Source organism: Idiotropiscis lumnitzeri, chromosome 1, assembly GCF_059441095.1.
Source record: "Idiotropiscis lumnitzeri isolate Australia: NSW breed Sydney's pygmy pipehorse chromosome 1, RoL_Ilum_1.0, whole genome shotgun sequence".
Classification (NCBI taxonomy): domain Eukaryota; kingdom Metazoa; phylum Chordata; class Actinopteri; order Syngnathiformes; family Syngnathidae; genus Idiotropiscis; species Idiotropiscis lumnitzeri.
Window position 1 is genome coordinate 20,010,981 of NC_142391.1, and position 27,676 is coordinate 20,038,656.

General features: G+C 45.7%; 4 protein-coding genes across 7 annotated transcripts; 1 reads left to right on the forward strand and 3 right to left on the reverse strand.

Annotated features, from left to right (window-relative positions):
• Nucleotides 1–67: 67 nt before the first annotated feature.
• On the reverse strand, nucleotides 68–670 carry LOC148343568 (myosin light polypeptide 6-like). Of its 2 annotated transcripts, XM_088279538.1 has the most exons (2): nucleotides 656–670; nucleotides 68–607 (listed from the first exon to the last, which is right to left on the reverse strand). In XM_088279538.1, the coding sequence occupies exons 1-2, from the start codon at nucleotides 668–670 to the stop codon at nucleotides 68–70; spliced, it is 555 nt and encodes a 184-aa protein (XP_088135664.1). The 2 variants fall into 2 exon arrangements, with proteins under 2 accessions (XP_088135664.1, XP_088135589.1); XM_088279463.1 differs by having other exon boundaries at nucleotides 68–670.
• A 2,251-nt stretch (nucleotides 671–2,921) lies between these two features.
• LOC148343569 (transcription termination factor 1-like) lies at nucleotides 2,922–10,747 on the forward strand. Its single transcript, XM_088279149.1, has 11 exons — nucleotides 2,922–3,044; nucleotides 3,675–4,558; nucleotides 5,199–5,323; nucleotides 5,972–6,157; nucleotides 6,247–6,322; nucleotides 6,712–6,836; nucleotides 8,041–8,242; nucleotides 8,927–9,013; nucleotides 9,580–9,645; nucleotides 9,712–9,797; nucleotides 9,869–10,747. The coding sequence occupies exons 2-11, from the start codon at nucleotides 3,717–3,719 to the stop codon at nucleotides 10,192–10,194; spliced, it is 2,121 nt and encodes a 706-aa protein (XP_088135275.1). The 5' UTR covers nucleotides 2,922–3,044; nucleotides 3,675–3,716; the 3' UTR covers nucleotides 10,195–10,747.
• Nucleotides 10,748–11,766: 1,019 nt separating this feature from the next.
• Nucleotides 11,767–14,575, reverse strand: endog (endonuclease G). Of its 2 annotated transcripts, none has more exons than XM_088279263.1 (6): nucleotides 14,343–14,575; nucleotides 13,916–14,109; nucleotides 13,697–13,838; nucleotides 13,503–13,612; nucleotides 12,719–12,885; nucleotides 11,767–12,125 (listed from the first exon to the last, which is right to left on the reverse strand). In XM_088279263.1, the coding sequence occupies exons 1-6, from the start codon at nucleotides 14,514–14,516 to the stop codon at nucleotides 11,926–11,928; spliced, it is 987 nt and encodes a 328-aa protein (XP_088135389.1). In that variant the 5' UTR covers nucleotides 14,517–14,575; the 3' UTR covers nucleotides 11,767–11,925. The 2 variants fall into 2 exon arrangements, with proteins under 2 accessions (XP_088135389.1, XP_088135464.1); XM_088279338.1 differs by having other exon boundaries at nucleotides 12,804–12,885; nucleotides 14,343–14,573.
• A 2,467-nt stretch (nucleotides 14,576–17,042) lies between these two features.
• Nucleotides 17,043–26,848, reverse strand: LOC148343571 (netrin-G2-like). 2 transcript variants are annotated; one of them, XM_088279736.1, is made up of 14 exons: nucleotides 26,613–26,848; nucleotides 25,459–25,784; nucleotides 24,149–24,407; nucleotides 23,927–24,072; nucleotides 23,514–23,752; nucleotides 22,227–22,399; nucleotides 22,125–22,148; nucleotides 19,333–20,478; nucleotides 19,109–19,231; nucleotides 18,924–18,998; nucleotides 18,507–18,674; nucleotides 17,757–17,900; nucleotides 17,594–17,680; nucleotides 17,043–17,315 (listed from the first exon to the last, which is right to left on the reverse strand). In XM_088279736.1, exons 2-14 carry the CDS (start codon nucleotides 25,663–25,665, stop codon nucleotides 17,179–17,181), a joined length of 2,928 nt encoding a protein of 975 aa, XP_088135862.1. In that variant the 5' UTR covers nucleotides 25,666–25,784; nucleotides 26,613–26,848; the 3' UTR covers nucleotides 17,043–17,178. The 2 variants fall into 2 exon arrangements, with proteins under 2 accessions (XP_088135862.1, XP_088135784.1); XM_088279658.1 differs by having other exon boundaries at nucleotides 25,459–26,848.
• Between the last annotated feature and the right edge of the window lie 828 nt (nucleotides 26,849–27,676).

Here is a 27,676-nt window from a genome sequence, read left to right on the forward strand (position 1 = left end):
GCATGACATTCATCCACAGAAGTACTGATGACTTGCACAAAGACGCGTAGAAGGTCAACAGCCGTCTTCATCCGGCCATGATGTGTTTGACGAAGTCTGTGTAGTTGATGTGCCCGTTGGCGTCCTCCTGTCCGGCCATGAGCCGATCCACCTCATCTTCCGTCATCTTCTCCCCGAGAGTGGACAGGACGTGGCGCAGCTCGGCCCCCATGACCGTGCCGTTGCCCTCCTTGTCGAACACCCGGAGCCCCTCCACGAAGTCCTCAAAGTGTCCGTGGTCCTTGGCGCGAGCCACGTGCTGCAGCATGGGCAGGAAGGCGTCAAAGTCCAGCAGCTTGGCGTGCATCTCCTCCGCTTTGGGCCGGCCCAGCAGCTTCAGGACGTCATCGTTGGTCGGGTTGTGGCCCAGCGCTCGCATCACGTCGCCACATTGCGCGTACGTGATCTTCATCTCGCCCGCCGGCGTTTCGTCAAACAGCATAAATGCGTCGCGGAACTCGTCCATCTGCTCGCCGCTGAACTCCACCACCACGCTCTTGAGGTCCACCTCACACGCTTTGGCCTCAGCTTCCGGAGCTTTAGGCGGCGCCGCGGTGCTCTCGTCCTTCTTGGCCTCTGCGGGCTTCTTGGCCTCTGTGGGTTTCTTGGCTTCCACTTTCTTGGGGGCCATGTTGGCAAGTGGCGGGCAAAGGACGTGCGATGTTCTTATAGCCGGTGTCGAGCCAACCGTGATGACCAAAGATGGACAACAACTGGAATGGAAACACTCCACCAAGATAATGTGTGTCCTTGATACTCTTCAGGCTGATAAAAATTTGTGTGCACAAACACACACACACATGAACCTTTAAATAAATTTGTGTGCTTGCTTACACCGCTTTCATAGCAAATGAATGTCAAGCAACATCTACTTTTGTAATGTCTATCCTAATAAAGCCTACACGAGTTGCCACTTACACGTGCACACAAACGGACAATAGGCCTACCTACAAAGAAGTGTAATGAACACACACCGATTATGGAAACTGAGTTTGTCGTGTGTGTGCGCGTGTGTGAGCGTGCTTTTGAGTGCATGTCAGCCCAGAGGAGATAACGTGAGCAAAGGAGTCATCACAGGAATGTGTCCTTTTAGGGTGCTTTGGAGTGGCGGCAGGAGATTGTCTTAAGTCTAAAGATGTATGAAAGATTTTTAATGTTTCATTCTTAAAATTTGCATGCTAAATACATCCTGGTGGAACATTTCATTACACAATCGCCACCATTCAGTCAAGAGCCAAGAATAGAATTTCTGTACTGTCTGGTTTCTGCCTCAAAAATCATGGAGAGGATTCGAGTGACTAAATTTGGATTTGTGAATATGGAATTTTGCGAGAATAATTACCAAATTTATAATAAATAGTTGCTTTGCTGTTTTACCATCTTTACTGAAGAAACCAAACAGTACATTTTTCCAACAAAGAATAAAGCCATGCAGAGTTAATATTATCAATGATGAATCTTCATATATCTTTCTAAAACTTAATGGAACATAGACATTGCCAGAACAGGTGAATAAACATTTCAGACGACAAACAAATTTAACAATCAACACAAATATCTTTTTTGAGTTTTAGAAGGTAATGCTTAGTGGTATGTAATCTTAAAAGAGATTTCTTAGAGGAGCGCTCTATCTCTATCTCGGGCCTTCAGGCCTCAACACACAACCGGAAGTGACAAGGGCAGACAAACTGTGAAAACCGAAGCTATTCCTCGAGAACCGAATCAACTTCGCTCATTTTTCACACGCCTCTGAGGACATAACGGCTGGCTGTACAGAAAAGCGCCAAGGCGAATTCATCTCTCTCATTCATAAAAGTCCGCCGTCATTTAACATCGCCGTCAGAGGCGACGTAGTGATTAGTGCCCCCGATGGCATGGAGAAGTACTACGTCTCATGCATGCGCAGAAGGTCCAGGGCGGTTGGCGTCGCCGTCGGCTTTTGCGGTGTGTTTTTCGGTTAGTATCTGGTCCAAAGTGCCGACTTTGAGGCCGACAATTGACCACCGCGGCCGACGACGGATTGGTGTGGAGAGGCCTTGAACGCCGTTTCTCTGAACATTATGGCGGCTGCGTTGGACTTAAGGTCTTAAACTTTTTTTTATTATTCAAGCAGAAAGCAAGTACATGTACGAAACACGAAATAACAATATATTATAGGACAACATAGAGGGGAAAAAAGACAATATAATGCAAGGGGTTTCACGTACATTCAAAAATAACAAAGAAAATAAAAGTTTAATATTGGAAACGGTATCAACGAGAAAGTCTGAAAATGTCGGTTTCTGGTTGCCATGCTTCCATTTATGAATAAAATACTTAGCCCTCAGTATTAGCAAATTAATTATGGAAAAAAGCATCTTCAGCAACAGACTTCTGAAAAAAAAAACAGTAAGCAACACTTTCCCATTTTAAAGAAAAGTCTTTATAAAAAGTCCTTCCAAAATGTCCGAGAATATGTGCAGATCAAAAACAGGTGTTGAACTGTCTCTGGGTGGGTTCCACAAAAAGAGCAACTCACATCAATATCCCTTTTAGTCATGTAATGGTTGGCCATATAATGTTTCTGCAATATTTTAATAGTCACTTCCTTCACCTTATGAATGAGCAGATATTTATTTTTGATGGACCATACCCTTTAACAACCGATATCAGTTACAAAGCGGTTCCAATAAGACACAACATGCGAAATGGAGACGACGTTCGGTCTTAAACATTGTGCCGCGGACAATGCGAACTTAGAACTGTGTTTTGAATGAAATAGTTACAGAAGTTGTCAGTAACAGTCGCAACGCAAGATAGCTGCGTTCTGGCTTCAGCCACGAGGGGGTGTTGTTAGTCCGTTCATCGGCTTCCACTAACCAGAAGTTGTCGACTATGTGACCCGGAAACAGAAAGTCATCGCTTGAAAAGCCTTCCTGTTGAACCCACGCGCGTGAAATGTTTTCTTTCCGTGCATCGTAAGGCACCAAACTTGAGCTTTTTCGACTTCTGCGTTTGAATTTCAGGTAGCCAACTGCATCTTATGTATGCTTCATTTGTAAATCTGCATTTTGTTTCACTTTTAGCTTTATTTGCCCTAATTATCTCCTTGGTTCTGTGTCGTTTTTATAAGGAAATCTAAATAAATATTAATATTATAACAATAAATAAGGAGAGTGCCATCAAGCAATCATCAAATAGTCCCGGAGGTTCATTTTCATCTTAATTTTGTTACCCTTTAAAGTGGCTTCAGTGTTTTGTTTTGGGTTTTTCCGTGGAGTTTGTGTCTAGTTTTACATAAAAATAACAAATCCCCATGTATATACACACTTAAATCCCACATCATGTACAAGTCTAAGGAAACTCTCCTAATGTCTGTCCATGGTGCAGAGGGGGAATAAATAAAAATACTGCAATGATAAGAATACTGCAATGATAGAAATACTGCAATGATAAGAATACTGCAATGGTAAACCAAAATACAGCATTGGTCAATATTTAAGTGCACCATTGGCTAAAGTACCGTAGTAGTGTGTATAATGATGTGTGTACATGATGTCACCTTGGCATCTATGATATGCATGTGTGGAGCCCTTGACACAACAAATGCACAGAGCACATGACTTGAACTCATGAGTGAATTTCATTTCTCACAGAGGAAGAAGACCACAACAGAACTGCTCTCCTAGTTTTGCTCAATGGAGTCTGTGTCCAAAAAGAGACACTCACCAGAACCTGACCCTCTCGATATATCAACGCCCAACATTAAGAAGAAAAGTGCAACGGTCAAGCGCACCCTTCTTCCCGCTGACGGCATCGCTCACAAGCAGAAGAAGGAAAGCGAACCAGAATATGAAGAAAATGGCATTCTTCCTTCTGACAAGCACACGCATAAGACGAATAGGGAAGAAAGAAATGAAATGAACGTGACACCTGCCAATGTGCATTCAAGCCAGCAGAAGAAGAAAATCCGGGTCACAGAAGAGAGAGTTGCTCCGGCTAAAGGCCTCACTGACCGGGACTATAGAAAAAATAAAACCAAACCCCGACCAGAGAATGAAAACATTCTTCTTCCTGCCAGTGGCTGTTCCAGCAAGGAGGAGAAGAAGAAGAGGAAAAAGAAATTAGAAGAAGCCCACAGTGTCTTTCCAGGTGACGAGCGCAGCCAGAAGAAGAGGAAAAGGCAGAAAGAAAAAGTCGACGACTCTGATGATGGCGTCCTAACTTCTGATTTGCTCGCCTGCAAAGTAAAGGCGAAAGTCGATGACAGCTGTGTTCTCCCTACTGACATGCAAAAGAAGAAGAAAAAAAAACAAGAGGAAAACATGCTTCCTGCGGACGGGGCCATCAACAAACACAAGAAGAGCAGGCTGAAGAAAAAAAGAGCCCAAGAAGAAGAAGATGGCATGCAAGTGAACAAAAAGAAGATAACGGTAGCAACCACGCCGACAGCCAAAAGGAAGAAGACCACGAGTGGGGCCAAGGCTGGTGCCGTCACCGTGGAAGCAGATGCAGCCGACGAGAGTGACAATGATGACTCGTGAGTGGTCGATGTTTGTTGACTTCCTCATTTGTTGACAGCAACAAACGCTTGAAAGGTTCAAAAGCAACAAATTGCCCATCCACGACAAACAGGGGCCAATGCTCGGCTTGTCTCGCCAATGATCTCAACATTTTCGTAACTTTTGACACAGTTTGAAACGTCACGCTCATTTTGTGGTGTGACTCCGCCAACTTGTCACAAGTTTGTCCCCTGGGGGGTGTTGGGGGACATTTTTGTTTCCACGTTTTCTACAAGCGATATCACAACAACCTTCCTCAGAAAGGCTTTTTTTCCCCCTCTCCCGCCTCTTTTTTTTTTTTTTTTTTTTTAATTGTCCCACCTAGAAAGTGACTCTGGAATCTTTACAGACGGTCTTGTCTGCCCGCTCGAAACACGGATGCATGTGTTGTGGAAAACATCCCAAGATGCGTTTTGTGCAGTAGACATCATTGCGACGTCAGAGAGAATGACGTTCTTAGGACGCATGTTTGTTGAGAGCGCTCTTAGCAAATCCAAGTGCGCCTTCTTGCTGTCGACAAAGGTGCTTGTGACTTGTACATTGGAAAGACACCCTTCCCGCTGTTGTGTTCTTTGGTACTGCCTTTTTTTCCCCTGCTAACGCTTTTGCGTGTTTCAGGTTGTTCGCTTCCTTGGTGGCGGAGTTGGAAGAGTTCATCCCCAACGTGAGGAAGAGGCCCATTTCTGAGATCAAGATGTATCTGCGTTACGACCTGGACCGCTTCAGAATCTTCAAGCAGCAAGGTCACGTTTCGTTCCGCTTGAAATGGGCGCCCCACTCACTCGATTTGAAATGTCTGCCTTCACTCGATGAGTCCTGATTAGAGACCTCGTATAACCATTAAGAAAAAAAAAATCAAAATGTGACTGTCTCTCGCTGCCAACTTGTTGCCATCCTGCTGTATCACGACACTCTCGGTTTTGCTGCTCACGTGTAGCAACAAGCGCGAGGCAGCCAGTCAAAGTCAAAGGCAGCAACTTTACAACACTTTTTTTTCTGGAGAAGGAATACTTTTGGACCAACTTGACGGTCGTCAGCCAGTAAATAACTCTCACGAACCACTTTTTTGTGCTCGGCTTGTGCACCTTGAGCCTGGCGGCGGCGTAGAACTTGGCTGTCTTGTGTCTCTGCGTCCTGTCGCCGCCCGTCATTCCCAATTGTCCTCGCAGTTGAGGCGCGCACGCTGAGTACCCTTCCTTCCACCCTTCCTCCCAAAAATGCTGACCACTGTGTGACATAAAGCTACGATCTTTCCGCCTCGGGATGAAAGCAACCAATCCGCTTTTCTGCCGTTGGTGTGAAAGGTGTGAAATGCGGTCTAACTGGCATTTAGCGGCCGCGCCGTGCTTGTAAAGACGCTCATCTTGACATTTGCCCACATGTCTTTGCAGGCTTGCGCATCCGTTGGGGCCGCTTCACTCAGGATGAGAATCAGAAAATCCAAGACAACATGGCACACTTCCTAGCCTTAACGGGCATCGAGTCCACCGATCAGCTTCTCTTCCCGCAGCGCTACGAGGACCTGATGCCAAACATCAAGAAGCTCAAAAAGCAGCATCACTTCTTGGAAGCCATCTGTGGGTTGAGCATGCGCACACATTCGCTCTCATTTATTGGAGGCGCTTGGCCGCTTGTGCAGCGCGTTGATTGTCGTCCTGTCTTGCAGCCGAGGGAATCCCCAGGCCGTGCAAGTTGGTATTGCTTCGGGCCTTGAAGCTCGACAATGTCAACCACATGGGACAGTGAGTGCAATTTTTTCCACTTGTTCTCTGTAGACGCTGGCGCCTTGAGATAGTAGTTGAATTTGTTCTGTGACACCACTCCTAACAGAAAACGCGCATGCCTCAAATCATCTTGACCCATTGAAAAAAAAAAAGGTGGTGCCACTAATGAGTTGAAACCTCACTAAGAACCCCCCCAAAACAAAATCATTTTTTTCCCAAGTTTGTTTCTTTAAAACATTTCTGTTGAACTGCAATACCAAATTTTCATGACATTTGTATTTATTAATATCAGTTTTGTAAGTGGGTTCATGCGTATGTCGAGTGAATGCAATCTGAGCATGTTGACCATGTTGTTGTTGTTGTTACTGCTGCATGCACACTTTTGACGTGGCCATGTCGCGTTTTAGGTTCTCCGACAAGGAGATCCAACATCTGCTCAAGTTGCAGAAGCTCCATGGCAACAATTGGCATTGCATCGCCATGAAGATGGGGCGTAGCAGGTTCGCCTTGCAGAAACGCTTTTTCCAAATCGGTGGGTAATGTTTTGTCAACATGCTCGTTCTTCTCACCTTTGTTGTCATGTTTGTCAGCAGCCGCTGCCAGGTCCCTTTTTGTTTCTCTCTGAAGTCTTCTACTTTTCTGAGACGCTAAAGATGAGTGAGAACACACCAAGGTTTGCACACAACAGGCTTGGCAAAAAAATAAATATATATCCTGAATTTAGAGTTGTCATACCCAAGTACAAAAAAAGTATCTTGCTCGGACTGGCTTTAAAAAAAAATTTTTAAAAATCATATTTCCTTTTTGTCGCTTGAGTCGTAAAACCATAAATGCATCTTTTCAATCCGTCTTTTGCCCCAAAATTCATGTGACATCTCGCGTCATGCGATAGCAGCATGAAATCAGCGGCAACAAGCTTGACGTCAGATTTCTGGAAGTTTGGGGGTTGAAAATATAAAAGAAATGAAATGACGGCAATGAAGTGAAACTTTGTGCGACCGTCCCAGGAATGGGAATGTCCTGAGTTTCCAGTGTGTTTTTGACACTCCTCCTCCGTGGTTGGAGTTGCTCGAATTGTCACTTATTGATTTGGTCAGGTCATGTTCAGGGTTAGCTACAATCCAACAAACCAACGCCATTGAGTTCAATTCCAAATGAAAATAGTCTTATTTTTACAAATGCACCAAGAAAGATCCCGGAGCGATCCCGAGAGAGCCATAAAGGTCGCCCGGGCGGGCCCCGAGGCCATCCTGACCAATTGTGCTTGCAAAATGCTCAACGTTTCCCCAAATCGGTTGAAGCAGTTCATTCCTCGACTCCTCTGAAATCTTGGCTTTGCACTTGACGCGGGCTCAATGTCGTCGTCGTCGCCGACCGACTGTATGTCACGCGCACCAAGCGGACACGCACTTGAATAAGGAGTGTTGACTTGAAATCACAATTTTTTTTTTTGCCACTTTTGGTGAAAGAGGACTCGCATCTTACTCTTTGTTTTGGTTTGTTCTGTGGTTACATTGTCGCGGTGCGCAATGTTCTGCGGGCCTTCAAAGATAAGTCAAGCCGCTCTAAAACGGCTGGCGGTTAAGGAGGTCAGAAATCAAATTGTCATTGAACAGCTGCTCTTTGCTAATATGGACTGCGCTAATTCTTTGATCTGAAAGGCTCAAAATGAGAAATGGCAAATAGTTTTTCTCATTATTGACGCTGTTGTGTTTGTTTTCTCACTTGCCGCTCAGCATCGTCTCGAGGCAGTTGGACGTCGGAGGAGGAGAGCAGGCTGAAGGAGAGCGTCAAGGCTCACCTGGAGATCGTGGCTCAACAAAGTCCGGTCGCTTCTCAGGACGGCCAGTTGACACTGCAGCAGCTTTGTCGTTTGCCCTGGAAGGAGATCAGCCAGCACGTGCGCACGCGATGCTGGACTCAGTGCCGCATCAAGTGGTCAGTGTGACGTCTTCCGCCCATCCACACATCGAAAGCAAAAAAAGTCACATTTTACATAAAATACAATACTAGCGCATTTCACAGCACTTCCATATGGTGTACATGTCATATTGCACTGCGTTTGTACCTTCAACAATGAATGAGGCAGTTGTTTTTATGGGAATACACAAGGAGTGCCTCCGGTTTGCGAAAGGTGGTGGCACGAAGCATGTGCCTTTCAGCAAGCACCAAGTGCAGCCTTCAGACTGTTCTATTGTGGCCATCGCAGTCTTCCTGACTCCCATTGGGTTGAGCCATTCTCAAAGGGGTGCTGTGTGGACGCCAAGACAGGAATTGACACATCCCGATGGCCTGGGAGGCTTTACCACCTGGGTGGGCTTCACCTCCAACCGTGATGAGTCTGTAAGCCATCGTTGATCCTAAAGGGGAGATTTGGAACAGATTTGGACCGAAGTCATCTCATTATTCTCTTGACAAAAATAAGCCAATTGTAAGCACAGCTGTGGGAAGTATGAAAATCTCTCTTGGAAGCGTGATGTTATGCGTGTCTCCGTGTCCAATTGTCGGACCTCGTTGCAAAGACAAGAAACTGCGGGGCGTAACCAAACCTCCAAGCCTTTCTATAATCAGGCCTTCACGAAAGCAGAAAATCCACATTTCAAGATTCTTGTTGCGTTTCAGGTTCAGTGTCCTAAAGTGCCGACTGACTGAGAAGTTCCAAAAGAAAAGTCCCGAAGGACTGAGGACCAGAATCCTGCTGATCGACACGTAAGATCAAGTAATCAATTCATTGATGGCTCATCGTGTCAACATGCCGTGTATGCCGCGTTAGGGTTGTTCACAGAGCTGGGCACTTGACCCTTTTTTGTCGGGCAGTCCCCCACCCTCCGGCCGCGATCTTGTTACTGTTCCGGCCTTGACCCTTTGCCCTTATTCGTAAAATTTATCAACCTCTGATCCCGCGCCACTACCAACTGTTTGTGTATGAAGAGACCTGAGACAGCAGCATGCATGACAACTCGTAACCTGCGCCTCCCACCTGCTACTGTGGCATTCCATTAAAAGGGGGAGGGGCAATACAGCAGTTGGTAGTGGCGCTAAAGATGTGTTCGGAGGCAATTTTGGCAAGTAGCTTCATCACACGCATGAGGGCTGATTTGTGGGCCGGACTCCGGCCTTTGTTAATCCAACCCTTTTTTTTAGAATTTGTCACCCCCGTCCCAAAAACGGAGGTCCAGACGGTTCCACCCCCGGGACAGACTGCCTAGTTCACAATCAACTAGTAGCGGAGTGAATGAATGATTCAACACCAAGGTTGGACACTCTGTTTGCAGGTTGTACGCTTCGGACATTGAGGACGCCAGAGACATCGATTGGGAGATGGTTTCCGCCATCGTAGGGTGAGTTTAAAAGTTCCCCTTTCAACGGAGGCAGAAGATTCTGACACGATCGTGTCGCTTTTTCAGCGGCGTGACTCCGGTATGTATGCAGAAGCTTTTTCGAAGTCTCAAAGTGTGCAACGTTCCTGACTGGTCTCAGCTTTCCTACGGAGGTGGGTATCGTTGTGACCCGTGGAACTTGCTGGCCTCTTTGCGTGACCCCAGTTGTCTGTCCGCCCCGCAGAGATCATTGACTTTCTCCAGGACCACGTGGCGCCGCGCCTCAAAAAGCAGTTGCATCTCCACAATATTCAGATGGGGGAGGATGAAGCGGAGCAGGAAGCACCCCCAAACGATTCGTACACTCTAAGTGACATCTTCGTGTCCGGAGACGACGGTGACTTTGTGGAAGTTGATAACACTCGGCCGAGGGGACGCCGAGTGCAACGCGGGTGCGAAAGCATGCCTTTAAGCCCGCCCCCTCCAGATGATGCTCAGCTGAGCAAGAGCCAAAAGACGCACTTGCAACGCTTGTTTGAATGCACGCCTCTCAGCGACGACTTTTCCTGAGCAAGTGACTTTTTTTTTTTATCTCGATCTCGGTTCCATAAACTGTTTTGAGTGTCCACGATGTATACTTTGCGTTCCTCACAAAATTTAGGAAATGCAGCTGAAACTCAGCCGTCTGTTTTGCAGCCGGCTTGTTTTCTGTCTGTCTGTCCAGCTGGAGCGGGATTCAAAGCTGACCAGAATTGACGGTCTCCGTTAGGCCTGGAACAGAATCCGAATTAGAATCTGTAAATCGCTCTCAACCCATGGCCCGGTCAAAGAATTCCAAATCTGTTGTTTTTCTTGATTGTTTTTTTCTTTGTAAGGAATTAACTTGAATCGGACTGTGAAAAGTGTTGACGTATTCGTGTTCATCCACATGACAAAAGCGACACGAATACTCGGGAAGGTCGGCGTAGGCTGACAGGCTCATCCCTTTTGTGAAAGGATTGCATACTTTGGACCAGAAAGTGACTGCATCAAACCCTCTGGAACTGAGCCGTGTCCTATTATATGGAGAGACGTAGCCAATCATGTATCATTGACCACAAGAACAGCCCAAGTGTGCATTTTAATGATTGTGGCCTGTGGAGTCTGCTTTGGATTTAAGGTGCTGGGCACTGAGCACCAAAAGTTCATCTGCCGGCCGACAGTGAGTTAACATTGCTAACGTGCGCTTTCTCAAGTCTTGTCAAGCTCTTCCTTCCTGTGGCCTCTGGCCTAAACCTCGGCCGATTCGCACCAGACCTTTTGTGGCAATATATAAAAACACAACTGGAATCAGAACCTAAAAATATTAGTACAAAACTCGCAGTATTTTGGATGATGATGTTAAAATTTTGACATTCGTTCTAATATTTACATCTCCACAAAGGTTTGGGCGCGTAGTGGCTGATCAGTAACTCTTTGAAAGCCTGACTCAACGTCAAGTCTGCTGACCTGCCCGCCTTTGTCCATCGCAAACAATTTTTTCTTCTCAGACAGCATCAACATTTTCTCACATTTCACTCTCTCTAAACAGTTCGAGACTTCATAGATTAAAATTAAGTGCTCTGTTGTTGAAAGCAAAGCTCAAAGCATTTATTTCACAACTAGAAGTCTGCAGACCCATGGTGCCCTTCCAGATGACAAGTCATTGGCATCGGCGCTACACATAATTTTTGTAGACCCTCCTGCACAGTAGTTAGCGCTATGTGCAAACAAAAGGAGCCTCAAAGAAGACTGATTTTGGTCTGATTGTTTTTTTTTTTAACCAGACTAAAATGACCAGCAACTAAAAAGAAGAGAAGGGTCATCCTTAGTGGCCAGTGAAAACTTAATCATTTTAAAGTAAGTTTTAGTTTTGTTTAAATTGACTTTAGTGTTTGTGTCGTTTTGTGCGGGCAGGCAGAAATGGTCTTCCAGCTCTAAATAACTTGTGATGTCATCTGTTAGTGGTATATTTGTTGTCGTCAATCAAGCTGCAATGATTTCAGTACATAGAAGCAAAAAGCCACTTGACGCGCGGAGAACATGCTAGCAACATGTTCACCAGAGGCTCGCAGCCTCAACATCCAAGCGAAGAACAAGGCCAGCCACGCCGTACAACACGTGTTGTTTTGGGTGCTTGTGTGCTGCCTTTATTTAAGCACTTCAACATCACTGAAAGGCTTGACAAAAGCTTCAATCGTCTCTCAGACATGGCGCTTTTTCTTTCCGCCCGGCGCTGCCTTGGATGCACTTTCTCCTGCACGCTGCCCTTTGACCTTCTATTTACTGGCGATTGCGCTGACAGCGCCGGGGCTTGCCCTGACGATGTTGGGGACAAATAGGAGGCCCGACGCCCTCTCGATGGTTTCTATGGGAACCAGGAAACGCTCCAGAGGAATCTTGTCGTCCACGGCCTCGTTGGGAAGGATGTACGAGCGCAGTTCCACGCCCTCCTGAACACCGCCCCGTTCCAAGATCAACACCTGTGCCCGCAAAAAAAAGGATGGCGACAAGCATGACATCGGCAACACACAAGACCGCGAGTTGGACATGTCAATGTGGCCGCCATATTGAGTGTGTCTTAGCAACAGCCTGCCTCTCCTAATGTTGACAAGGTAACCACAACAAGCGTTCCTCAAAAGGAAAATTTTACTGGCACCAAAAAAAATCTATTTCACCCTCAAAGCCATCCTCGGATTTTCCAAATGTTTGCAGCATTGAACTCGAGTTGAAATGGCCGTACTGAGCACACCCAGCATTTGGACTATTGGGGAAATCTTGGCATGTCGCTCATTCGAGCAATTCAGGAATCACGAATCCCACTCTCTACAAAATAGATTTTTAGGGAACGCTATAAAAATCAAGCGAAAATTAATGATTAACACTCAATAATATGAAATACCGACACTCACAGACATTTGTTTTGTTCTGTCCAAGAGTTGTGAGCATCATGATGTATGTTTGGATACTATTGCCCCCTGGTGGTCGAGGCACTCCCAGCAGAAGAAGCCGCAAACTAACTGTTGAATCAAATCACGATGCAAAACCTTTCCGTTCTGTTCCGTACTCGACAAACCTTTCACATTCAAGATGGCGCCGACACTGACGTGTGATGCGAGGCTTCCTGTTATGCTGGATTTTTTTCCGATGGGCGAGCTGACCTTGAAGAAGTGTGTCGGCACGGCAACGTGGTTCCGACCCACAACTTGGTAGCGCACGTAAAGTTTGCCGTCAGCTTCCTGCCTGAAAAAACAGGTAAGAGCGCCACCTTGAGCTCGATGATCTCCATGTCGAGATCATCGAGCCGATATTTTGCTGAAAATCGGCATCTGCAATTTTTTTAAAATCTGATGGCCGATAATTTAAAACTGTTAACTATTTGCATTTTCTGTTACCTTTGTGAGAGTTGCTGCAGACTTTGGGATCGCTGCACTTTCTGTTTTTTGTTTAAAATTCAAACTTGTTGGGAAACATTTACTGTATGTGTTTTCATGTAACTTTTTAAGGCACACTGAGAGTTCCCTGAACTTTTTGATTTTTCTTTTTAAAACAATGATGCCTCGTCTACATTTTGCAAACAGTGTGCCGGTGTCGGTAGTAGATGTGGACGGGGTCCTTTGGTGGCGTCATCAGCGGACGCGAAGGCTACCGAAGAACCCGTCCACATCTAGCAACAGTACCGACACCGGCAGTCCGCAGGAGAACGACAACGAAATGGAGTTTGTCCAAAAAAATCTGCAAGATGGAGGAAGGATTGACTCGAGGCACTATTTTGCAAGCTGACATCAGCTGAATGTTAGAAAACATCAACACATGAGAAGACGTCTCCATTTTCCGTTTAATCGAGCGGTTGCGCTCACCTGGGCAGGTAGAGCGGACCCGTGCACACGTAGACGTTGGCGTAGCGCTTGGTGAGCGAGCGACACATCTTCTCCAGATTGTTCCACGCGTTCTGGTTCAAGTGGGGGTTCTGCACACACGTTTATGTGTGTCAGGTTTACCTTTTTGTTTGCGTGTACACCATGCGGTGGAAGTGAGGACAGCACATGCGAACCTGAGGGGTGACATTGCTCAGGTAGAAGGTGTCGTCCATGGCCTTCTGGCTCCACTTGTGATTGGCGGCCGCCGCCATGTGACCTCTGTCAAAGCCGCTGCCCCTGTAGTCATTGTTGGTGGCGCGGTGAAACACGTGGACGCTGCGGGGGACACACACGAACGCACGCTGACGCTCGCTCGAGCACACATCACAGTGATGCACGTCCGTGAGGCCGACCTGTCGTCCTCCTTGAAGTCGCAGCACTTCCTGTCAGCCGTCCCGCCAAGCGTGTCACCACCGAGCCGCTCGATGACCCACGCCGGCGTCCTTGTTCGCGGGTCGTAAGAGCTCACGTACGATTCTCTCGTGCGAACGTTGGAGAGCGACGGGAAACCGTATTTCATGACAGCACCCCCTGAAGGCCTGTTCAACTACAACAATTGAGACGCTTAATTAAGAAGGTAGATGGAAAAACACACTGACAAATTTGTCCATATTTCAAATTAGTAAGTCCTAATATGTAGTTTCAAAGAAAAAACATGAGCAAGTCTGGGCTGCCTGATTTTATGAAATTGTTCACGTTTGCCATAATATATTGTTTAATTTTATTTGAACCCAGCCAAAGGAGGCCAGTGGCTGTAGTGACGTCAGCAAGGGCACGCACCATCAATTCGGAGGAAGCGTGGACCCTCGGTACCGGAACCAGCGGCACCCGGGCCAGCCAAGCGTCTGGCTGCCGGTCCTCCTCGCCGTCCGAAGGCCGCCACAGGCGGCTCACCGAGGCGCCCACGGCCGCTCCGAATGACAAGCTGGCCAAGGTCCGCCATTTGCGCATCATGCCGGTCGCGCTCTAATGACGTCGCGTGCGGCCGGTGGAGTGTCCGCTGGTGATGACGCAATGGCCTCCGTCTATCTGTGCTGGAAACGATGAAGAAAAAAATATTCTGTTCTGTACTTGCCCTCTGCTTGAATAAAAAAAAACGATGAAAAAAAAAACAAAGAATGAGAAAGAAAAAGAACGATGAAGAGAAGAAGAAGAAAAGATCAATGAATGATGAAGAAAAAAAACGATGAATGATGAATTTGACAATTAAAAAATAAATGGGCACAAAAACGGATATTCAAGATATTTAAGGTATGAAGCCAAATATTTCCGACGTCACTTTGACCAAATTTAAAATCTCTGAAGTTGCCTAAATCAGACAAAAGAAGTGAAAAGAATTGGTCACGCTTGAGATCAAGTTTATGCTAATGCTAATAACTAAAGCAACATGATGGACTCCGCAATGCTGACTTCTAACCGCTGCCTGTTACACAAGTAAACCAAGAAAAGGACTTTGTCCTACGTTCAGAAATGGGAAAAGAAGTCTCGTTGAAAAGCGAATTGACAAAAAAGAGGACGCCGCTTTGAAATGTGTGACACGTCGAGTTGACCTGGCTCGCTTTGGGCAGCGTTTGCTCAAGAAGCAAATGCTGTTAATGTGCAAGCAAGAAAATATGTCGCAGCATCATCATTTGCTTATTTTATGATGTGATGATTTCCACAGACCGATGACCTGTTCGAAGGAGAAGCAAGAGAATCTGCAACGACTAAGGCCCAAAATGAAAAAGGCGCGGCCGCAAAGAGGGCAAGACGTGGCGGCTGCAAAAAAGGATCTGTTCAAATACGGTACGCTTGTTTTGTTTGGTGCCTTCCCATGTTCGTTGCAAGTTCAAACCTTTTCCGGATCTAGTTGGAGTCAAATTCATCTTTTTTTGCTGCTTAACTAAATGACGTAATGAATGTTATGTGTAGGAGGTGGGTGAGGTTAATGTTCTATTTGATGTCAACATGGATAAATGGCGTCCTGACTCATCAAATAGGACAAACTCAAATTCACATCTGGATAAATTTGACCTTGAGAAGAATAAAACATTTACGTGGAGGAAGAAAACAGGATCGACTTTTGGCTGAGTTCCAAAAATGTTTCATATTTGATATTTTGATCAGAAGGCCAAAAACATTACGATGTCAACAAACTTAATCGCTCGTTGCTATCAAAAGAAAAAGAGATAACCAATTGGATGTCTTACATCATGTTGAAGCCACAAAAGAATTGGGAACTTTGAACGTGGGAGCATTTTTGGAGTTGCACAATTAAATGTGATTTCAAGAAGCAGCTGCATGTCTTCCAAAGTCGAAAGTCGAGAATTGAGCAGAAGAGGAGAAAGTGGAACTTTCCAAATTCGGAGCATTTATTTGCATGATGGCTTGAGGGAGGGCCACAAAACTCACGTGACTTTTTTTTTTCAATCTCAACCAAATAATGTTGGCGGGATTCTTGCAGACGACCACAAAATACCGTTGTCCATTTCATGCAACCTTGTTTAGTTGTCAGGCATCAGTTTTAATTGTTATAAAGATTACTGAAGATTAAACCAAGCTACGACATTAAGCCATCATTCTCCTCAAAAAGAATTTCAGAACTGTACAAATCCTTTGAATCTCAGCTGACTCGTTCCCCTTTGAAGGCTTTGGAAAGTCTAAAAAAATCTTCCTATAACAATGAGTGGACATTTAACAACTTTGATTCCCAAATCAAACAAAGATTGCTAATGAAGGCACATTTTTATTCTTTAGCTTTCAACGCAACATGAGGCTGTCGCTGTTCTTCAGGTATCTATTGTATATGTGTTTATGTGTTTTTATTTCTGTTCTAATTATCCGCTAATTTCCATGACACCAAATGGAAAGCGCTTAGTTATAGCTGCAGCTGTTGTGAAATGTGCTCTCGAAATAAAGTTGGATTATATTATGAGGCCGGACACACGCGATTTCATGAAGAATGTTTTTAAGGTCGCGATGAACGTATTTTGTCAAGCAAAAGCAACTTTGCTTCGCTGGCACAAAGCGAAGGTGCAACCAACATGTTTCTCCCACCCAAACTCAAAATTCATTCGACGAGTTCGGAATCTTGACAGCATCAAAGTGTCGGTATTGTTCTTTATCATCGAGTTGTAGCTCACGTCGGTCAACAAACTGGCTTTTTTTTTCTTCATATCAACTTGGAACGACCGTTCCCGATGTGTCGATGTCACGGACGGGTGTCCTAAAAGTGACCTTTTTCTCAAAAATAGACAGAAAGAGACTGATGACCGATGGCTTCTCGTCACGTTTCTTTTCGCGTTCCTTCGAACCAAAAACTAAGCACTGTGGGTAAAATGATGTCGATCAAAAAACAAATTGAACTTGGCTCTTTTTTGAACAATTGTTCCATGTTTGCTGCTTGTTGTGCTGGTACATATTAGCACTTGTATATCAAATTTTGCTCGCAAGTCAAAGCAAAAAAGGGTTTCACTTGCACATACGTTGAAGTCTGACACGTTTCTTCACACATTTATTTGACGATGTTCAACTCAGGCACAAAGTCGTCAACAGTCCTGCCCCAAGGCTTGGTTACGTTGTGTCGCAGAATGATGACATCACAGAGCGTTTCCCCGATCTCAGATCCTGTTGCAGGTCAGAAGGCGGCAGCGGCGAGCAGGCTGAAGATTAGCGCTAGGCGCAGTCGTGAGGTCATCAGCGGCGTGGCGGCGCTTGTGTCATCGTCAAGGCAACCGCTTTTCTTCAGACACACGCGCTCCTCGCAGTACACACCTACGTGCGCACACATACACACACACACACATCATGCCTTTTCTGTTGCCTGTCCTTCCCTATGGAGTGACCTCCCGTTGAATATTAGTCAAGCCCCGCCCCATCTCTGTCCACTTTTAAAACTCGTTTGAAGACATATTTTCATTCTTTAGAGACTGTCACTGTCCTGCTGATCTTCTGGTAGCTATTGTTTCTGTGTTTTAATTTGCCCCTTAATTATATGAGACCATATGGAAAGCACTTGTGACAGCTCCAGCATCACAGTGCAGTGCGCTTACCTGTGAACTTGTCAGCACATTCGCAGCGCAGGAAGTCCACACACGTGCCGCCGTTCTGACACGGCTGAGCCTCGTCGCACACGTTGGCTGGATGAGGGTTACACAAGTTAATTACTTGTACATCTCGCCGACCGGCCTCCAATCATTAGGTTTCGCCACGTACCTGTGCAGCCGCCCCCGTCCCCTCTCCGGGTGTATCCGGGCAGACATTGGTCACAGCGCCTCCCGGTGTTGCCCTCCCTGCACTGACACGCCCCTGATGTGGCGCAGTGCCGAGACCGGCTGCCTGCCATGTCACAATCGCACTCTGACATGCGCACAAAGACGACAAAAACACTGTCAGGAGCCACTCTTAAGTCCTGTTCAAGGGTTTATAATCTCTGGCTTTTTTTTTTCACGCCCCTCATTTTTGTGATTGCACCCATGCTTCCTAAAATGGGCGTGGCTTCCTGGATTTATTTCCCCTGAGCGTGTACAGAAGTCTACGTGGCTTGTTCAGTTTTGGCCACTTGCATATCCACAACGTCCTCTAGGCGGCGCGGTGAACAGAAAGAGGCGCAGTTGGACTCGCCTTGGTAATCTGTTCAAGTCTCTGGCCTGCCCGCTACTCGCACTATCTTCCAGAATTTGTCTCCATTTTACCGCCGAACACCGGACTGTATTAGAAATGCCATGCGCAGATGGATTTTTCAAGTCTTCAAAAATTGTTTATCGGTGACAGAACCAGCACAGAGAAAATTCAAAAAGTTTAAAAAAAAATCAAGTCGGGTTGCTTTTTTTTTTTTTTTTTTTTGCTTTGCTGCATTGCGTTCACCTTACACTTGGACGTAGTCAAATAACTTGTGACATGTCGGTTTGTTCAGTCCCAAATCGTATCCCAAACAACACTGTGTGCAAATGCGCACTTACTGACCCACACAAACGTCCTGGTGATCGAGCGGCACGTTGCTATTCCGATAGTATCCAAGACGACAATGTTGGCAGCGATGACCTCTGGTGTTGTGTTTGCAGCTGACGCACGTCACCACGTTCAGGAAGTCCATGAAGCTGCACCGGTTCGAGTGGTCATTACACTCGCACTCTGACACACACACACACACACAGCAGAAATGTATGTTAACATATGTGTGTGCATGCTCATTAAAATTGGCGGATCACCTGCCAATCACAGCGTGACAACCATTCCGCCATGTTCAATAATCTCATGATCCTGACCAAGAAGGGGTTGTATAACTAAATGTGGGAGGAGTCAGAGCCAAATAGTGGAAGGGGAGGAGCTAGCGGTTGAGAGAACTCCGAGGTGAGACTAGTATTATCGAGTCCATCTTACCCTGAAAGGTGACGTAGGCGATTTTGGAAAGTTGGCTGGTCGTCCCACTGCCGGGAATCAAAATCTTCTGAGTCGCTTCACAGGCAAAAAAGAGGAAAGAAAGAACGAAAGATGTGCAACTGTGGCAACTTGTCAGGAATACTCTTGTTGCTAACGCTAAAGCTGACATGATGCTCCTAGGTTACCTTTTTTCTCATATCCTTTCTCCTCTTTCTTCTCTTTAAAAGCTTTCTTTGCATTCTCTTCTTTCTTCTCTCTGTTCTCATTCTTTTCTTGTTCCTTCAAACCGTCCTCTTTGGACTCCACAGCTGTCAATCAAACACAGTGCTCAGCTGCTTCTTTCGCATTTTCAGAAATTCAATCAAAAGCCATTCTATGTATCTATCTATCTATCTGTCTAATTTGTCACCTTCTTTATTGGTTTTCTCCTCTTTCCTCCATCCGTCTGACTCTTGTTCTTCTTTCTTGGTCGCCAATGAAGCATCCTCTCTTGGTTGGTCGACTCCATCTGGAGAGTCGGGTCTTGACTCTTGTTCAGGGGTTTTAGGGCTGGAATCCAAAGATTTTGGTTCAGGTTCCTGAGGACTTTCAACTCCTGTCTGGCCTGTTTTGGAATTCAAACGAGGCTCAACTGAATCTGAGCCAGAATCCGTATTAGAACTTTCTGTTTCAAAAGGTGTCACAGGCCATGCAGACTCCTGATCAACTAAATTCCTTCCAGAATCTGTATTGGACTCTTCAGTTGTCGGACGTGTTCCAGGCTGAGTGGAATCCTGATCATTTAAATCCAATCCAGAATCGGGATTTAAATCTCCTGTTCCAGGTCCAGTGGAATCCTGTTCAGTTAAATCCAATCCCAAATTGGTATTGAATTCTTCAATTCCAAGGCCAGTCGATTCTTCATCTACTGAATCCATTCCAGAATCTGGACTCAAATCTTTTGATCCCGGAGGAGTTCCAGGTCCAGGGAACTCCTGATCAACTGAATCCAATCCAAAATCCAAACTGGAACTTTCTCTTCTTGGTGGTGTTTCGGGGCTAGTGGGATCTGGAGCAATAGAATCCAGACCATAATCTTCTTTTTCTTGAGGACTGGAATCCTGATCTTCTGGAAAAGGGAAGGTGAAGTCCACCGGGGCCAAGTCTCTAGCAGGCTCTGACCAATTTGATGCAGTTGGCTGTTTGTCCTGTGTAATTTCTTCAACTTGGGAAGGAGGAGCACCAGAAGCTGGGCTGCGCACCTCTGGAGGAAGTACTTCAGAAGAAGGTTCAGCCACTGATGGAGATAATTTAGGAGTGGGACTGTCAGGAGGACTTCCAGCAGAATAAGTTGCATCAGAAGATGAACTTGGGGGTAGTCTTTTGGGCTGTGGTCTATCCACGGGAGCTTCTTCGGTGAAAGTTGTGTCTGGAGGTGACCTGTCAGACGGTGCAATTTGATCCAGACTGTCTCGTACAAGGGGAAGTCCATCTTCACGAGGAGATTGCTCAACAAGTGCTCTTTCAGATGGAGGTACATCAGCTAGTGGATCATTCATTTTGATGGACTCTGTTTCTAGAGGGACATCAAGAGAGGCTCCATCAGGGCTAGGTATCGCAAGAAGGTTTTTTTCAAAAGAAGGTACATCAGAGGAGGGTAGATCAGAAGGTGTGTCAGGAAGAAATCCATTGGGAGTGGGTGCTACATTTTCAAGAGAAACGTCAGTGACAAGTCCATCAGATGCTTGAATGGGGATCAGATCAACTGGAGGGGATCTTTCGACAGGGGGTCCATTAGAAGTTCCCGTTGTCAATACAAGATCTTCAGCAGAAGAAGAAATCTGAAGAGGTGGAGTATCTCCTGGGAGGATTGTGTCATCGGGCGCAATGACTTCTGACAGCCCGGAACTTGAGCTTGAAGATGAGAAGCTGTTGGTGGATGTTCGCAAGGGGACAAAGTCTGTCTTGTCAGGGGGCGGAGTCACTGGGTCAAAAATAGACACCTGAGAGTCAGTGTTGATATTTGCGGTCGCCCTGGTGACACTCTGTACCGTTGGACCATTAATGCCTAAGCGCTGACCGACACCGAAGGTGTTAACAGCAAGAACCACCGGGGAAACGCTAGCACCCCCTGCTGATACTGAGTCACCGCTTTCCCACTTTGGACTCGTAGAGTCCAGAACAGTAGAAGAAGACTTCATATTTTTGCCCTCTGTACCAATAGTCACAGCGTCAGTTATAGAACTGTAAACCATAAAGCTGTCAGTTGCTGAGCTGTCAGTAGTGAAGGTGTCAACAGCAGAACCCCCTGCGGTCCAAGAAGAACTAGAAGGCGTGTCAGCAGTTGAAGTAGACAAAGTGTCAGTTGTTTCCATCCAAGTCATAGTTGCAAAACTAGAAGTAATCCACGAACTACTAATGTCAGTAGACATGTCAAAGCGCCAAGTCGTTAAACTAGAAGTGTCTGTAGTAGCCGAAGAAAAATCGGTTGTGCCCAAAGAAGTTGCCACTTTTGAAATAGTCCTAGTGCTACTCGTGTCTGTAAATGTGTCGAATGTCGAAGCAACAAAGCTCGAAATAGAAGAGTCAATAGTGGAAGTCGAAAGAGTGTCAGTGATTCCAGGTGTTGAAGCAGACCTTCTGTCAGAGTCATCAGCCACTGTCAGAGAAGAACATTTACGACTTTTTAGTTAGTCCATTTCACTCATCGACCACTGCGCACTCAGACACACGCAAACACAGTAAGCCTACAAAGCACAATCAAAAAGATTCAGTCGAGTTGTAAAATATACTCCAATAAATGTGGTTCAATTTGTGAAAGACCAAACTCATCTCCTGAATCTCGTACAAGACCTGCAACCTCGGTTGAAACTGCCCATATAACTTGGAATATCAACATGAACTGCATCCTCAAGAATCTCACATGCGCTTCTGAAATCTCTTGCAGAACCTCAAACAAAAAAAGTGGATGCATGGAGATGGGAGATTAACGTTGACATCTTCATGCTTTAAAGCAGGTCCAACACACAAGCACCACCTGTCGCCGATTTATAAAAACAAATTAACTTTGCTTCCACGGTGCACCTGACCACATCAACTACCTCTTGGATGCTCGGATGAAGAGAGACCGAAATCATCCAACAGCTTAGAGAATTGTTTCCTATGCCGTCATTGTTTTTGTGGCTCATAAAAGGCCCCACAGAGAGATAAGTAGATACTTACTGCTCGTTGCTTCTTCTGCTTCACCTAAAAGGCAAACAGGTTGGATTAAAAATGATCCATGGAAATACCACAAAAAATAGAGAGCCGTTACTAAAGACATACAAGCGTTGGCGGTGCCGCTGGGCAGCGGCAGGAAGCTCCCAGGTACCCAGTTGCGGGATTCGAAGCCGGCGCTGCAGCGCTGGCAGTCTTGTCCGCTTGTGTTGTGTTCACAGTCGCACATCAGCGTGCCGTCGCGCAATGCACAACGAGACGCGTGCAGGTTACATTTACACCTGGAACACATGTTTCCTCATCCAATAGATGCTTGACATGTTTGCCAAGGAACAACTGTAGAAACATATTGTGGATCCTAAAGACTTTGTGGTCAACAACCAACATTATCACCATTTCGTAACTAAAATGTGCCTGTGAGCGAATTATGGGACGTGATAATTGGGTTGATTTGTATAGTCCCGCCCTTACACCTCAGCTTTCTCCACCCACTCCTCGGAAGCAAGGCTGGGTAAAGATGCGATGACGCAAGTTGCCGACATGGGGGCAGCGGCAATTTTGGCCATATGCACTGATCTGCTGCACTAATTCACGGAGTGTGACTGCACGAAGAGTCTCCTCAAAAATTGAAAATTTGTTTCTCCTCCTCCTGTTACTCCCACAAGGATTGCGTTGTTAAATGCCCGATCATTGACCAACAAAACATATAAGCTGAAGAGTTTTTCCTTTCCAATGATCTGGATTTCCTCTGCCTGACGGAAATTGAATTTCAAATGTAAATGGTGTATATTCACCACGTCAATCACCAGCTTTGTAGCCACTTCCTTTGAAGTAGACCGTGCTGTCCCTGTGCTCTGTCATTTACCGTTCTCCTAAATATAAAGACTCTTTTGAATGACTTTTCAAATGTTCTCACTGAAATTAAGCTCAAGTATGATCTCTTCTCCTCATGGGGGATTTTAATATTCACGTTTGTTGTCCAGGAAAACCATCGGCAAAGGATTCTTACTGATTCTTTTAATTTTGTGCCATATGTGACTCGCCCGACACATGAACTAGGATATAGTTTTGACCAGGGGTAGGAAACTCCGGTTTCTGGAGAGCCAAATCCTGCCTATTTTGGCTCTCTCCCTACTCCAAGCACACCTCATTCAAATAATCAGGATCATTTCAGGCTTCTACGGAGCTTGTTGATGTGCTGATCGTTTCAATCAGGTGTGTTTGGAGTAAGGGGAGAGCTAAAACAGGCAGGATTTGGCTCTCCGGGAGTGTCTCCTTCCCATTGGTCACTTTGTGGCAAAGCCCTCACACAGGCCTCTGGGTGTCACCGTAACCAACGCCATACTCATTTGCACAAGACATAGCCAAGCAAGTCACAACTTAACGGCTGTGTACCTGGCAGGTACGTCAATGTTGGATATGGCGTAGAAATACTTGAGTAGGTTATCTCTCTGGACGTATGTTCCACCGAGGGCCGGTCGCAGAAGTCTGAGGCGAAGGTTGGTGAAGGTGAAGAAGTCTCGCAGAGCTTTGCTGCTCTGCAGGCGTGTGTACAATGCATCCATGTTCAGGAGCTTGGGGCCTGCGAACGCTCGTAAGCGGGCTCCCACCTCAAACACCACCGTCTTCTCCTCCTAGAGATTAGTGGTAGCATATGAGCATCTTTGCTTCGACCACATTATTGTGTTAGCATTTCTGCTTGGGTCAGAGTAATGTTGATGTAATCATCCAAAGGGTGGCTGCGCAAGCTAATCTACAAGACTACTTCAGACTTTATCATCACTGTCCATCTGCGATCCAAAGGTCACCTTGGCGCCCACCCATCTGGAGTACTGCTCGGTGCAGATGACCCTGGTCACGTTGCTGGGCGCCAAGTCGGACACTCGCTTTGGCGGCATGCCAAACGTCTCCATGCAGTCCTCGGCGTAGAACTGGTACGGCTGCCACGTCAGCCCTGTTGCGTGACGTACAACAAGCGGGTGACTCTGGCAGTACCACTATCGCCTGACACAGGTCATACACCGGCTCACCTTTGTCCATGGATTTCTCGAGCACCATGCTGGTGGGGCGCCCGTATTCGAAGCTGACCACCAGATCGTCCACCACCTCCAGACTTTTGTTCCAGGACAGCGTGATGTTGGCCAACAGCGGCTCAGGATACTTGGACCATGTGATCGTCTGCCAATAGGTGATGAGCCCGCCCCTTTCCCGGTCTCCCATCAGCTGAGGCGGATGAGACAGGTCTGGACTGGACGCGTCGCACTCGTCGCTGCACAGGTATGGGTTTTCCTAATGGTGTACAGGGAAATATTGAGATGTGCAGACGAGAAGGTGTGTAGTCATAAAAACGTGAGGATATTAAGACACGAACAGAAATGAAAAAGCATGGCAACATGAAAGATGTTAAGTGATGAAATCATGCAGAGATGAACTCACTGACTGCTGTGGAGGTTTCGATTTGTCTAACGGAATCAGACCATTTACTACCGCCAGCATACTTTACATACTCATCAAGTATGTTTTTAACTGAAACCTTGTGCAACTTTTTTTCTCTTAAATGGGTTGGCACTTTTAGAGCGGTATTCTACCTTGGGTACTGAAAGCAAAAGTAAATGAAATCGCTTGTTTCAAAAGAACACAGCAATTCAATTCACGTTAGTAATAAACCGGAACAAATAGCAAAAATGATGAAAGTACTTACAGCTATTATTCAAGACTATACGGGCAAAACATGAAGTCTAGATATTCAAACACTTGAAGACAATGATCATGAGCAAGGTAAATAATCTGACACTGTGTGGTCGGAAAGCAAGTCCTTAAATCTGGTGTGGGCAAATTACGGCCCGGGGGCCACATGCGGCCCATTAAACGTTTTAATCCGGCCCGCCGAACTTGAAAAAAATTAAATGACTAAACCTTGTTAATGTTTTATTTTCTAAATACTGTAGTTTTTCAAAGACATATATATTGTTGTAATGCTTTTGTTCACTTTCATTCAAAATTAAATGTATTTTTTTTTCTCCGATAAGGTGAGGTTACCAAAACACTCCATCCATCTGCTCCCACGGTCCGGCCCTTGTGTCAAATTTTAGAACCCATTGTGGCCCGCCAATCAAAAGGTTTGCCCACCCCTGCCTTAAAACGTCCATAGTGATTGAATGAGATGAGCCACAGGTGTGTGGCTGGAAGGCACGCCTCTCTGTCAAGCGATGACGCGACCCGGAACGAGTGCTGGAGGGTGCTTTGAAATGGCTGCAAATTCAGTTTGGGCAACTCTGAAAACAACTGGCAGGTGGCGAGTTACAACTTGAACATATGAAGACACGTTGAGGACACTGACCAGAGTGCAGAATCGTTCGGGGGGGTTCCCGCAGGTGACTCCTGGCGGGTCGACTCGTATCTGCATGGCTTCTTTCATGTTGGCGACTGGCGGCTGACAGGCGGAGTCGTCCCATCCGGGCCCCACCTCCCAGCGACAGGTGTCAAATTGACATTGACAGGACGTCACCAAGAGGAGAAGGAGTGGGAGGGGCTTGAGGCCATCCATGGACGGGTCCTTGGGATGGGGGTGGCCGCGGGGTTGTCAGGAAGGCTGTGAGGTCCTCAGAAAGTCGCGGGGTCCTCGTCAGTGGTGTCGGGCATCACTGTCCGGCATGGCACTCACTCCTTGGAGCATCACATGCAACACTACGATGGTTACCTGCCGTTACCGTGGCAGCTCAGTGGTTGTCATGGTGAAGATGTCCCGTTCGGCATTCCGGCCCGGACATGTAACACAGTTTTACATAAAGTAACACGCAATACAAATGCAGTGGTCCCCACAATGTTATATGATGCACGATATTTTGGGACGTAGTGCGCGTGTGTGTGCGTCTGTGTGTGTGGGGGGGGGTGTGCGTGTGTGTGTGTGTTTGTTCACGCATAAACATGCACTTGTACGCGACATGGTTAAAGTGTAAGCTTGTACATTTGCACTCACCAAATGGAACAATTGAGTGAGTCGTAGGGCAGAACAATCGCAATCGTGATCTCAGGAAACAAAATTTCAAGATCGTCAAAGCTGCAATTCATCTCATCAATAATATTTGCAGCACAGAGTTTTGAGATCGACACGATCGTTCTCCAAATGATGTTTTTTCATCAATTTAGCTTTACTTAGGAACAATAATTTGATTAACATAGTTATCTACACAATTACAGACAAATCCAAAATGATTCTTGACAGAAAGTAGTCTTTAAAAACTTGACAAACTGCCCCCCAACTCAAAACCTTTTTAGTGTCTTTGCATGACTACAATAAAAGCTTTGATTTTTTTTAATTTTCTGTCATGTTTGTAAATGAAGAAAATTTACTCAAAATCAGAAAAATCGCAATCCAATTTTTTCCTAGCAAGTGGTCAACCATGTCGTCTTTGATGGAGTTGTTCATGTTGCCTGTAAGAGAAAACGGCCACTTGGTGGCGCTGCACTCATCCACTCATAACATCAGCTCACCTTTTTCATTTATTCTGTCTGGGTTGATGAGCAGATGGAGTGCAAAAGTCAGGAGGGCTTCCTGTTTCTTTTTCTTCTTTATTTTGCTTGCTTTGTCTTGCTCGCTTGTAGCTCTCGTTTTCTTCGTCACCTCCTCCTCCCCCTCCTCCTCTTCGCCTAATCTCCTTCTGCCTCATCCTCTTTAGACTTCTTCACCGAAGCCCCGCCTCCTTTGACTTCATCAATCTAGTCGTCATTACTATCATAGACATCATCATCATCAACATCAGTTGACTTGTCACTTTATTGGGAACACTTCTACTTCATTCATTCTCAGGTTCTTCGTTTAAAACGAACTGTTTTACTCACACACGCGTGCACGTTTGTACGCACACCCAAAAGCTCTTAATGTTAATCCCCCTTCTTAGCCCGTCACTGAAGTTTTCCGGCCACTTTTTTTGGACGTGACAAACCGCAGCGAGCATATCAGAGTTTCTTATCCAATTATAAAAACTTTGAATTTGACTTCGTCGTTATTGGCATTCGTGTCAAGTAAGAGTGGATTATTATTTGTAAAATGAAAGGCAGGGTTATTATCGTTTGGCTTTTTTTTTTATTTTAGTTCAGTTTTTATTTTGCTTTGACTTTTTATTTCTAATTCAGTTACTTTGAATGAGTTTCCAGGATAGATTTGTTAGTTTTTATTCGTTTTAGTTTTGGCTCAGTTTGTGAGCTGACAATGTCGTTTTTGTTAGTTATCGTTTTTCCCAAAATATTTTCATTTTTACCCACGTCCTGGCAAAGGAAACCGTCTTCCAATCCATTTTGAAATAATCATCAAGGGTCTCTGCGTTGTGCTTTTGCCTGTGATTGAGGGATATGAAAATAAATTGGATTTCGCCGTCTTTGTGCCCTTAATGAAAAAAGGATGACTCAAAAAAATGCAAATAATGAAACAATACAATACAATACAATTTTATAGCGCATTTCACAACAGATGGAGCTGTAAGAAAGCGCATTCCAAATGGTGTAATATAAATTACCAGGTAATAAGAACACAAACGAATCCTAACTCTAACCACTGA